This window comes from Pseudophryne corroboree, chromosome 2 (assembly GCF_028390025.1).
Source record: "Pseudophryne corroboree isolate aPseCor3 chromosome 2, aPseCor3.hap2, whole genome shotgun sequence".
Lineage (NCBI taxonomy): Eukaryota > Metazoa > Chordata > Amphibia > Anura > Myobatrachidae > Pseudophryne > Pseudophryne corroboree.
This window is the reverse complement of record NC_086445.1, coordinates 490,810,861-490,823,855: the sequence shown is the minus strand read 5'-3', so window position 1 is coordinate 490,823,855 and position 12,995 is coordinate 490,810,861. Positions and strand designations below refer to the sequence as shown.

General features: G+C 45.8%; 1 protein-coding gene across 3 annotated transcripts in view; it reads left to right on the top strand.

Annotated features, from left to right (window-relative positions):
- Nucleotides 1-1,789: 1,789 nt before the first annotated feature.
- BEND2 (BEN domain containing 2) overlaps nt 1,790-12,995 on the top strand; it is a 236,477-nt gene continuing 225,271 nt past the window's right edge. Inside the window, exons 1-2 of one of the 3 annotated variants that reach the window (XM_063953929.1) lie at nt 1,790-1,887; nt 11,869-12,016. In XM_063953929.1, the coding sequence (XP_063809999.1) occupies nt 11,927-12,016 (90 nt within the window). In that variant the 5' untranslated portion in view covers nt 1,790-1,887; nt 11,869-11,926. Of the gene's footprint in view, nt 1,888-6,959; nt 7,088-8,273; nt 8,426-11,868; nt 12,017-12,995 lie in introns of those variants that run through there. The other 2 variants (XM_063953928.1, XM_063953930.1) reach the window with 2 other exon arrangements.

Genomic DNA, 12,995 nt, shown 5'->3' with positions numbered 1-12,995 from the left:
AACAACAACTGAGCCTCAGTAACAGATGGCTCATAACAATAACCCTTTAGTTAAGCAATAACTATATACATGTATTGCAGAGAGTCCGCACTTGGGACGAGCGCCCAGCATCCACTACGGACTACGAGAAATAGAATTACCGGTGAGTAAATTCCTATTTTCTCTGACGTCCTAGTGGATGCTGGGAACTCCGTAAGGACCATGGGGAATAGACGGGCTCCGCAGGAGACTGGGCACTCTAAAAGAAAGATTAGGTACTATCTGGTGTGCACTGGCTCCTCCCTCTATGCCCCTCCTCCAGACCTCAGTTAGAATCTGTGCCCGGCCAGAGCTGGATGCACCTAGTGGGCTCTCCTGAGCTTGCTAGAAAGAAAGTATTTGTTAGGTTTTTTTTATTTTCAGTGAGATCTGCTGGCAACAGACTCACTGCTACGTGGGACTGAGGGGAGAGAAGCAAACCTACCTGCTTGCAGCTAGCTTGTGCTTCTTAGGCTACTGGACACCATTAGCTCCAGAGGGTTCGAACACAGGGCCTGACCTCGATCGTCCGTTCCCGGAGCCGTGCCGCCGTCCCCCTTGCAGAGCCAGAAGACAGAAGAGAAGGAGATGAAATCGGCAGCAGAAGACTCCGGCCTTCATTAAGGTAGCGCACAGCACTGCAGCTGTGCGCCATTGCTCCCACTGCACACCACACACTCCGGTCACTGTAGGGTGCAGGGCGCTGGGGGGGGGGGCGCCCTGGGCAGCAATAAGAATACCTTTTGGCATAAAAATACACATAATACAGTCTGCGACTGTATATGTGTAAAACCCCCGCCATTTTTAGTCAGAAACAGGACAGAAGCCCGCCGCTGAGGGGGCCGGGCCTTCTTCCTCAGCACACCAGCGCCATTTTCTCTTCACAGCTCCGCTGGAAGGAAGCTCCTCAGGCTCTCCCCTGCAGTATCCTGGTTCACAAAGGGTGAAAAGAGAGGGGGGGGGCACATAAATTTAGGCGCAAAATTTGTATATACAGCAGCTACTGGGTAAACACTGAGTTGTAGTGTAATCCCTGGGTTATATAGCGCTGGGGTGTGTGCTGGCATACTCTCTCTCTGTCTCTCCAAAGGGCCTTGTGGGGGAACTGTCCTCAAATAGAGCATCCCCTGTGTGTGTGGTGTGTCGGTACGCGTGTGTCGACATGTCTGAGGTGAAAGGCTCCTCTAAGGAGGTGATAGAGCGGATATGTGTGCGAGAGGGTGTCTCCGTCGACAACGCCGACACCTGTTTGGATATGTGTAAGTGCTAAGGTGAATTTATTGCACAAAAGGTTAGGGAACAGACAGGAAATCTACCCATGTCTGTCCCTATGTCACAGAGACCTTCAGAGTCTCACAATGCTCACTATCCAAAATAACAAACACTGACCCTGCTTCACCTCAATAATGGGCAAAGCTGGTCAGGACACTGAAGAATCGTTAATAACATATTAATACATCTCCCCCCAAGTTCTTTATTGTACAGAAAATAAAAGTACAATGGGGGACTATAGCAATATAGAAATTATAGACGTGTGTGTTTAATGATTTAATACTGCAGCTTCATGTTCTATACATTAGTGATACACTTAGTAAAGTGGGGTGGAGGAAATTAGTACAACATTGCACTGATTGTATTGTACTTTAATATATACTACTGTATATGAAGCTACTCTGTAAATGTGATGTATAATATTACAGTGAATCATTTGAGGCATTTTTATGTATGTATTTATTTCTTGAAGCTCTAAAATTTTTGTTTCACCTACTAGGTAAAATGTCATCCACATGTTCTGAATATACAATTGGTGAGGTGAATACTGTGTACCCATGTAAGGATTATCCCTCTCAGCTTGCTATGATGAATTCAGTAAGTTACAGTAACATTATTTTTCATGTTATGTTTGTGGTGATGTTGGTGAGGCTGTTGGAAATATTAACCACTTAACTGGCATAGTCGCAGGTGTATATTACCTGGCTTGGTTGCATCACATGCGACATGATGCCCCCGTTGTGCGCTGCTCTCACCTAGTTTTCTAGAGCCCCTGGCCACCACTGTGTCCCCCAGACCGGCAGTGATGTGGAGGTCTCTAACCGCCGATTTTGCCGCCAGAATCGCACCACAGAATGCCGTGCGGCCGGCATGCTGAAGCCAGTGACGCAAGGTGAGGTGAGGCAGAGCCTCTCCTGTCATACTAACTTATACACCAGAGTTCAGCGTTTTGACTCTATAAAGTATATGAAAAATACAAAGAATATAGTAGAAATATCTTCTTTGTGTTAGTCTAATTATTTTTATAGCCAAAACTCTGGAGTAAAAAGTCCATGGCAGGTGAGGCAGCGCCTTTTCCGCACATCTCATTTCAAAACTCACCAAATTTCCAGCAGTATATATGCTGCACCTATGTATAATGCCCGCATGAACCCTTTGGCGCATATATTGTGCATACATTTGGCTCTGGTACTAGCCAGTGCCTCCTGAGCCATTTACCTCACAGTCCTTGTCTGGAGCGCATGCTACGGGAAGCACAGTGCAGGGATCCTTCGTTCCTCTCTCTGCACATTTTAGCTGCTGCGGGGGGAACTGATCATCAGTCCCCCCTGTTCATGCTCCGCTCTGCATGGGGAAGGAGGAGGGGGATTATATGCCCATGGGGGTGTGGGGGATGCAAGTAACCCAATGGGGGCAAATATAACCAGTGGGGGAGGGGGAGATGATTGAGGGGGGTGCTTTTCAGGGCAGGTTATGAAACATGTTTGTTTGTGTTTTGCTACTAAGGGGCTGTGGGGGGAAATATTATTAGGATTTGAGACCAGTGGGTGGTGTATTGCCAGTGAGGGGTGGGAATTTATTTTATAATGAAAGGCCTATGGATGCGGAGGGATCTATATAGATTTGTTTTTTATAAACAAAATATTTGAATCTATTATAAAAAAAATACTTTTTAAACTTTAATAAGTAATCAAAAAAAACCTGACAATTTCTGAGCGATTTTGCTTGGAAAAAAATCGGCAGTTCAGTGGTTAACAGAATGCAGTTTTGTAATGTCACAAATGATAAAAAAGTGAACCCTGGGGGCTGCTTGAAGTCATTATTTAGTGTAGTGGGGGGGGGGGGGGCAAACAATAAACCACAAAAATCAATATGAAAATAATGACAAATATTACTACACGATAATAATGAATTGAAGTCCTAAAAGGGCCACTGCAAGTCCAAATGGGATAATCACTCTAAAAGAGATAGAACCTAGAAACAGAAATATAGGACTGCGCGAATATGTTAGTTCAATATGTATTAGGAAAAAACTATACACACCTATGGGGGTGTATATTGGACATTTAGGGGGAATCCAATTGGTTTTAGCACTGTGATAAGTAATGGGTGCCTGTTGGAGCAGTTCAATTGTTTTGGGTGCCCATTATTGCACTTGTCATACCCAAATAGACTGGGTTTAGCTCTGCAAAGCAGGTAAACCCGTTTAAAGTCCTGGTTAGCGTGCCCAAACCCCGGATTATTCAACGATTTGTGCTCACCACCTCAGGAGGCTGAAAGCAGAAATCATATTACCGCGCCCATCTGTAGGAACAATTGAATAGTTCAGACGGGTGCGCAAAATAATGGTCTATGGGGGCAATTCTGTGAGAATCACAATCGCGATCCTGTGTGCATTTTTCTGATGGTGTGGAAACTGTACATGCGCAGGGCTTGGTCTGCGCATTTGCAGAACGGGTCCTGTGATTGCAACGCAGTTATGCGGACACCTCTGCCTGATTGACATGCAGAGGTGTTCGGAGGTGGGGGGTGCGCTGTTGAGTGGTGAAGCCAAGGACTGCGCCGTGGACGCAGTTTCCTGGGCCTTGCAAGTCCACCTGTGATGGCAAGCCTGAGTAAGCAAGAGTTGCGATGTTCATCACAGGTGCGATCGCAAATGGAGGAAGTAGGTGGTATGCCCATTGCATTTGCAATCTTTACAGACTTGTCATGTCAAACTTTATTAACTTTTTTGGCTGTGTGACTAAAGTAATAGATAAGGGTGGGGCCGTAGATATAGCTTATCTAGACTTTAGTAAGACGGAGACTAAGATGGCTGAATGGATAAGATCCTGGTTGCAGGATAGAAAACAGAGAGTTGTAGTAAATGGAGTGCATTGACAAGAAGGAAATGTTACCAGTGGAATACCCCAGGGATCTGTACTTTGACCAGTGCTTTTTAATATCTTTATTGGTGACATTGCAAATGGTAATAAAGGGATAGTATGCTTTATTGCAGATGACACAAAGGTATGCAACAGGGTAGACACACCAGGAGGGATAAAACAAATGACTGAGGATCTAGGTAGACTAGAGGAATTGTCAAAAGAGTGGCAATTCCATTTTCTATGAATTATGCCCTATGTCATTGAATTCCCCACATAAAGACATAGACAATGCAAAAGAAAACTATCATAGGCGTTTCTATAATGGGTGCAGTGCACATGGGCCCATACTGCGCACTCTGCACCCATATATTATACTTACAGATGGAGCCACGCTAGTCGTGGCTCCGTCTGTGCCTAGAACTCAGGTGTCTCCTTCCCTGGCTGGGCGCACCCGCCCATGACTGAGACGCGCTCCATTCACTAGAATGGGAGAGTGTCTCTGTGCACTCCCGGCGTGACTAGGCGGACGGATAGTCTAGTCACGCTGGGAGTGTACGCCTGCGATGGAGCTGCCTCAGATGAGCGCGGTTCCATCTGTACCACACCGGAGTCCCGCGTGGCTGCCCTCAAGTGTGGGCATAAATCACTCTGAAAATGGGCGCTGCGGCCATTTTCAAGTGATTTGTGCAAGCATACTAGAGTTGTCCCTGGGAACAAGGCGCAGGCGCCATGTTTTTGGTGACCAGCGCATGCGTAGTATTGCTGCCTGGAGAGGAGGGGGCCCGCGATGGAGGCTGCACAAAAATATATAATATATTTAATAATAAACAAATTAGATATTTAAATTTCTGCAGCAGGGTACACTGGTATTCCTCCGGGAATAACATTGGGGTGTAGAGTTGGATCTTGATCCGAGGCATCAACATGCTAAAGCTTTGACTGTTCCCAGGATGTACTGAACCGCCTCCTCTGTAGCCCCGCCTCCAGGCACTGGAGCTCAGTTTGTAAGTTGGTGCCTGCAGTGCAGGTCACTAACAGGTGGGGCTGCACTAGGCAGCCTTGAAAAGAGCTTTTTAGAAGACTTCAAGGGCCGCAGCACTTTCTATGTCTTTATGACATGCTGTGCTGCGGCTCCATCACCTCCCTCAGTGGCACTGCATACTCCCATGGCCTGGTTCCCGGGTACCTGCAGCGGAGACACACCGATTTTCAGGCACATCACCGCTGTCACTCTCCAGGATCGCGTGGCTACACTAACTGGAGGAGGTAAGAGGGTCCCCCAGGTGGGACCCGCCGGTAAATCGCGATCCCCCGCGGTCCCAGGAGACGGCCTGCGCCGCTGCTGTGGACTCTGTCGCATAGAGACCCCACTATATCCACCAGGGCAAGGAGCACTGGTCAGATTTACTAAAATCTGTTTATAAAAGGCTCCACAGTACCCGGTGGTGAAGTCCAGCAGAGGGGATAAGGCACTGACCTGTAGCCCCTCCCCCATTTCCAGGCACCAACTCCTGCTGGTGTTCCCGCCCTGGAGCTGCAGTTCTCTCTCCCTCACTCCCTGACTGAGATTTTGCCACCATTACATAGCTGGGCTGATCTCCGGGACTGCTGGGCAATGTCTCCTCTGTAAATCCACCTGTATCATCAGCGCTGTGCATTTACAGACACTTAAGTATTCTACATGTCATTTTAGACAGTGTTAGTTAAGAACAAGTGTACTGATATCTGAATATTTAGTACAAGTATTCTGCATACTTGCCTTCTTTTGAAAAGCATTTCAGGGAGATTGTGAAAGTAACACCTATCAGTGCGGGCGTGTACTGCTGCATCGGAGAGGCGTGTCATGAAAATGACTTACAGCCAAATGTCAATGAGCCCCAAAGTGAGTAAAATCTATTTGTTGAAGAAAAGACACTGATATTTTGCACGATTTGTTTGTGTATTGTGTTTTACAAGAGGTTCCATATACTGTAAGTGGCCATAGGGATCATTGTGCCTTATAACCAATGCAAGGAAATGGCACTAATGATCCCATTTGCATACCTCCCAACTGTCCAGATTTTCGCGGGACAGTCTCGTTTTTTGGGGACTGTCCCGCTGTCCCACCCGCGGGCCGCAGTGTCCCGCGGGGGGGGGGGGGGCAGTTGGGAGGCTCTGTGTGTCGCTGCCCTGCTTAGCAGAGCAGCGTTGAATAGACGCTGTGCGCAGGGGAGTCAGAGGGAGAGGGGGCATGCCAGCGGCTCACAGAGCGCTGGGCATGCCCCCTCAGTTATGAAAACGAGGGCGTGGCTCGCGATCGCGGGAGCTCCACGAAGCCACACCCCTTTCCATCACGCGTGTGTCCCTCTTTGGAGAAACACAAAGTTGGGAGGTATGCATTTGAATGTATGTAGCTCTGATTTAATTTTGCACCCAAGAATGTAATAGCTATATAATGTAGGTAAGGTGCAATCAGGGAGATTGCTGGTGTATTCAGGGAGTGAGGGAGATTGCTGCTATTTCAGGGAGTCTCCTGCAGAATGAGGGAGAGTAGGCAACTATGCATCACAGATGTCCCCTAGAGGGCAGTGCTGTGGAGCTGTACTCTCAGCAGGGGGCGCTCGGCCACCACTCCCGCTGACATAACACGAAGTACTGTACTCGCACACAAACACAAACACACACAGGGGAGGGCGGCGCTGCTGCTGCAGCTGACAGGACGGCGTCAGAGCTTCCGTCCTCCGGCCGTGCGTGATGACGTCTCAGCCATTGACTCAACCAATGGATTCGTTGAATCCCATCCCCCAGCGTTTGCTGTCGAACTGATCGTCCAATCAGCAGCCGGCAGAAGAACGTCGCTGAGCTTTCCTGCTGGTCGCCTGTAGAGCAGCGCAGCTACTACTCAGCTCTCCGAGACCGGACCCAGCCGCTGCTCCGACTCCGGCGCTCCGGTTGGTTAATCTCTTATTTCCCCGCATGTTATTGGGCGGAGCGATGTGATGTAGCTCCACCCCCTGTGTGCCATAATGTGTGAGGTGACGGCGGTGGCAGTAGCCGGGTAGGGCGTCTGGGAAGAGATTTGGCCTTAAGCTGTGCGAGCAGGGCCGGTGCTATCGCCTCTCCCTCGGTGTGCCAGCATGTCAGTGCCCCGGCTCCTGCCGCTGTCACCGGCTCTGTGGGGCTACTGCGGCTGGTGGTGACATAGGGGTGTGATTACTGATCCTACGTCACACTGCCAGCAAGGGAGCCTTTCTGCCCTAAGGGAGCACACTACCAGTCACGGAGACTGCTGTGTGCAAACCCCATAGCTTGCCACTGTACTGGCTAACTGTGCCCTAAGTCGTACTTGCCTACCTGACCCTCTCCATGAGGGAGAAAATGCTCTGTTCCTGGACTTTCCTGGCAGGGCCGGTTCCGGGGGCTTCTTGCGCCCCGGGCGGCATTAGGGGGCGTGGTCAATTACGCCCCCTGTACTGTAGTAGGATGTGCGGTGCGCGATGACGTCATCGCACACCGCACAGCAAAGGTCCTCTCCACAAAGGAAAACTAGACGCTAAGCGTCTAGTTCCCTTCGTGGAGAGGACCTTTGCTGTGCGATGCGCGATGACGTCAACGCGCACCGCACATCATTACAGTAAAGGTCCTCTCCACGAAGGGAAACTAGACGCGTAGCGTCTAGTTTCCCTTCACAATGGGCAGCCGACGAAGGAGTTTCCCTTCACAGCGGGCAGTGGCAGCGGGGGGCACAGCAGCAGCGGATCTTGCCATGGTGCGGCGCCCTCCGGGCAAAAGTCCTGCTAGCCCGTGGCAAGATCCGCTACTGTTTCCTGGTAATGTATGATTGCCATCACCTGTGGTGAAACACCTTTCTTATCAATTAACTAGCTCACCACAGGTGATGGCAATCATACATTACCAGGAAAGTCCAGGAGCAGAGCATTTTCTCCCTCATGGAGAGGGTCAGGTAGGCAAGTATGGCCTAAGTATGGGTCATGCAGTGTGTAAGTACAGTAATTCAGCTCCTATGCTCAGGTATACCCCTCACCTGGCAGACCGCTCCCTGTCTTTAAGCAGAAGCAGCAGCCTCTGATCACTGTGTCTGTGCCAGTGGCACTAAGGGAGAGCGACTTCTCCCAGCCTGTTCTGCAGTATTCCCTGCGTTCAGCATCTGTGGAGTCTGGCCTCACGTTACCTGCGCAAAGCTCCAGCTGTCATTTTTGTTCTGCACAAAATTCACGCCCCACCGTAGAGCAGTATGAATGACTGCAGGTTTCCCATTTCTATTTACTGTAAGTTCTATAAACACATAAAACACAATGGGTAATGGCAAAGGAAAAGCAGATGCAGACGTTTCAACCAATGTCCCGTCTGTGAAATGGGCCATTTCGCCAGACATTTAGATTTATGTCAAATTTCACCACAACTTTGCTCATCTCTAAATTCATCAGTAAAACGATTCTTTTGCACATTACACTTTTTATTTTATTTTTTTCCAACTTGTTACAATTGTTGTGTTTCTTTGACGCTTTTTTTGAAAACGCTACAATTATCAGATATAGCGGTTTATCATAAAACCAATTTTAACAAGTAAAATAATTATACTGTATGAAAAAGAATATGGCAGAAAAAGTCATACAAAGGCCCATTTCAATATAGGGGAAAATGGATAATTTGTAACGGAAGGAAATAACTTAATAATACTGAGTAAACTAACAAAACAAACTTTAGTGTACATTTTGCTTACAGAATAATGTAGACTAAAGGTAGCATGAGATGAATATGAATTTTACTATGAATGTTGAATGAGAGATTGATCTATAGTTCAGAAAAGTGCATTCGTCAATGAATGCAATCAAGTACAATAAGAATAATGAAACTATATTTTATGAGGGAGAGTGTGTAGTGAATGCAACACCTGATTGGATTGATCATTATCCAATCAGGTGTCACATTCACTACTCTACAACAGGCTTCAACTTCTGTCCAATGTTTAGATGCAAAACCAAAAGCTTTCTACAGTACTTCCTCCTCCTGGACGTGGTGGCTGGGCTCATGCAATGTGGAAGGAGGGTACCTTAACCAAATACCACATGTAATAATACTATGTAGAGAATAATAGTTGTCCAAAAGGTGGTAAATCTATGTAAGAGATTAACATTTTTTCTTTAAATGTGTAGTTTTACTTTAGTAGTGCATCTTGACTATGTATTGAGCCACCTGGAACTGGGACAAATCACAGATACCGTATTTGCCGGCGTATAAGACGACTGGGCGTATAAGACGACCCCCAACATTTCCACTCAAAATATAGAGTTTGTTATATACTCGCCGTATAAGACTACCCCCTCTTCCGCACACCTTCCACACACCAAATAAAACGTAAAAGAACAAAGAAGTTTGAAACTTGCATCATATTTCTTTCTTTTTGCTGGTGCCATGATAGGGTTGATAGGCGTTTGACTGCTGGACTTTTTCTATGCTGTATTGTACTGTACAATGGTGCAGTACTGTGGTTGGTTGTTGGCTGTATACAAAGCCTGATTGGATTGGTCCCTGCTCCCTGTCTGCCCTCCCTGTCTCCCTGTCACTAGCAGCAGTCTATTAATACCAAGTGACATTACTATATTATGACCGCAAGGGGCGGGCTGGAGCGACGCTGCTTCCCTAGCAGAACGGGCCGGTCACGCCGAAAAGGCTGGCACCCCTGTATCGCCGCAGCCACGCTGATGACCCGCCGCGGCCGCAGTGCATCGGGAGGCACTGCGGCGTATACGGCGTATAAGACGACCCCCGGCGTATAAGACGACCCCCGGCGTATAAGACGACCCCCCCACTTGGTGGCATGTTTTGCAGGGCCAAAAAGTCGTCTTATACGCCAGCAAATACGGTACATGTATAATGTACTGTAGAAAGCATTGTTAAATCTGTTTGATTAACTGAACTATAAATGAGCCTTTATGTGAATGCTAACTGGGAGTGTGTTACAGATAGGAAAAATAGTAATTTATAACTAAAGTTTTAAATATGGGGCCTTTGTTCCTTACATACACTAGCTTTCCTGTCAGTAATACCTAACAACACTGCAGTCTCCCCAGCCTGTCATAGCTGATAACTGATATAGCTTACACACATCTACATAGTAATAGCAATTTAATGAATAATAGTTCAGATTCTACGTATGGGGGACACTTACATTTATAGTCATGCATTGCATTAGTATTTGTCTGTATGCAAGGCAGCTTGTGCTTCAGGTTAGTGATTATTTGAGAAGTATTGCTTTGATTTCAGACTTAACTTGGGTATCCTTTTATACTGTAAAATCAACCCAGCATTTTAGGAAGATTCATGAGAGCAATATAAATACATGCATAAACCAGATGGGTATCATTTGCAAATATGATTTCAATTTCTGAAATGTTGAAGCCCAATATTCATGTAACAAGGGCTCAGTACATTATCCAGTTATTGTGTACAAAGGGACAACCTTGCCAAGTCTCAACTGGGAATATGGTACTGACCTCATATGGAGACAGGAGAACTGTGCAGGGGAAATAATTTAGGGGGTAATTCTGAGTTGATCGCAGCAGCAAGTTTGTTAGCAATTGGGCAAAACCATGTGCACTGCAGGGGGGAGGGGGGGGCAGATATAACATTTGCAGAGAGAGTTAGATTTGGGTGGGTTATTTTGTTTCTGTGCAGGGTAAATACTGGCTGCTTGTTTTTACACTGCAATTTAGATTTCAGTTTGAATACACCCCACCCAAATCTAAAGGCCCCCATCCACTAGTCCGATTTGGGCAGTTTTCTTCAAATTTCGACGCATCTGACCGTCAAATCTGAAGAAAAGTGTCACATCGGATGGCTCTTCCGATCCAATGCTCACTCCCGTGTCAGATTTGTCTGAACTAGAGATCTCTGAGGCTGCCCCAACTATTTATCTGAATCTGAAGAAATCAGGTGCACATCGGAGTGTTTTTTTTACTTCAGATGTATCTGATCAGATTCATCTGAAGCGTCACTTGACTGGCATCTCCCTGGCCACTCCCACCCACCACCAGACGGGGCGGCATCAGCATCAGATCAATCGCATGTAGCATGTGTGCATCAGATATATCTGATGCAATCTGACACATGACAGATCGCATCAGATATATCTGAAGTGAATGTAGTGAAAATTAAGCCCAGGGTCAGATCCGATTCCCGGGAAGCTCCCGGGAGAGTTCAAGAGAAATCTGATGATATCTGCAGTTCAGACAAGTCTGAGTAGTGGATGGCCACTTTAACTCTCTCTGCACATGTTATATCTGCCTCCCCTGCAGTGCACATGGTTTTGCCCAACTGCTAAAAACTTTCCTGCTGCGATCACCTTGGAATTACCCCTTTAGTACGGTAACACAGAGCATCATTTGGTAAATTTGTGATGTAGGCTGCTTTTTCGAATTTACAAAACCATTAAATACAATACCACACCGCACATAATATTACTCCTTGTATGTCTAGGCATATTAAAGTAAGCCTAATCTTTAAGAAGTAGGGGAGTTAGGTTCTAATTAAGAGATTTGACTCCTCTGTGAGCTGATTTTGGGAGATTGGCTGCTAGAATCCTGGGCTGATAGCAACGTGCCAGAAGAAAACTGTCATTAACAATCTTTGTAGGTTTTATATATTGTATGTTCCACCTAAAGGTTGTTGACTTATTTATTTTTATTTATTATGTATTTGATCATTTTAGAGAATGAAAACCTGCCATCACTGACTCTGGACTGACACTCCTTTTCTACCATTCAGCCATGCAAAGCGATGTCATTACTACAGAGGAGGTGGAGTATGGATTTCCACACAAACGCAGGAGAGTTGCCACCATGATCTCAGACAGCACAGTATGTATATAGAAGATAACAAATCAAGCATTCATTGCATCCTTTTCATTTCACCAAAATATAAGGAAATACATAGGTAGTCTTGAAAGATAATACACAAGAGCAAGCTTAGATTAAACAGATATTTAAATATATCAAAACATATGGTACTTCTACTGTTTGTTATAGCTTTTTACATCTAAATGAACCTCTTTTACAGTAAAAGTTAGCCACCATCTGGCCCGGTATAAGAATGCCTAATCTAAATATTGCATAAGGTGTTTTCGCAGGAAATTGAAGACAGGGCTTTATTTGCGATGCCGCGGTATGGAGGTGAATTGTTAAAGCCGAGCTCAGTCAGTGTAAAGAGCCAGGCTTTACATTTGCTGTGCCGTTTTAAATATTCACCTCCAACCCGCCAGGAACACTTCAGTTGTTTTGTGTTATTAGCAACTGAAGTGTTTCTAATTAAAGGACAATCAAAATTCAACATTGACATTTTCATTTATGATGCAAGTAGGCAAAATATACATGTTTTCCAGTGTGGGAATGGTAAAAATTAAAATTATATTGTTTCCTCCCCAACAAGCAGGTATGGCCAACATACAGTCTTACAGTACATTTCTATTACTTAGGACATTTGAAGGCTAGTGATGCAGGATCTAGATACCCTACAAATCTGTGAATTGTCTGACATAAATTGTCTACATTGGTTTATTTAGGTAAACTATTTGGTTACATGTATTTGCTTTTTTCATAGTTTATCCATCATTATAATGGTTCCATTCAGTAGCTAACAATTGCCATCCTGAGATGATGGAGCTTCTCTATCTTGCAACACAACAAAAGTGTTTATTTAAACATATTGGGTAAAAATAATAATTGCAGATTTTATCATTAGAAAGTTGATTTAATAAGTTTGTAATATAGGACCCTGCCAGTTATCCGTAAACGCCAGTTATCCTAGTTAGAAGGAGTGTGTTTGGATTTATTATAAGGG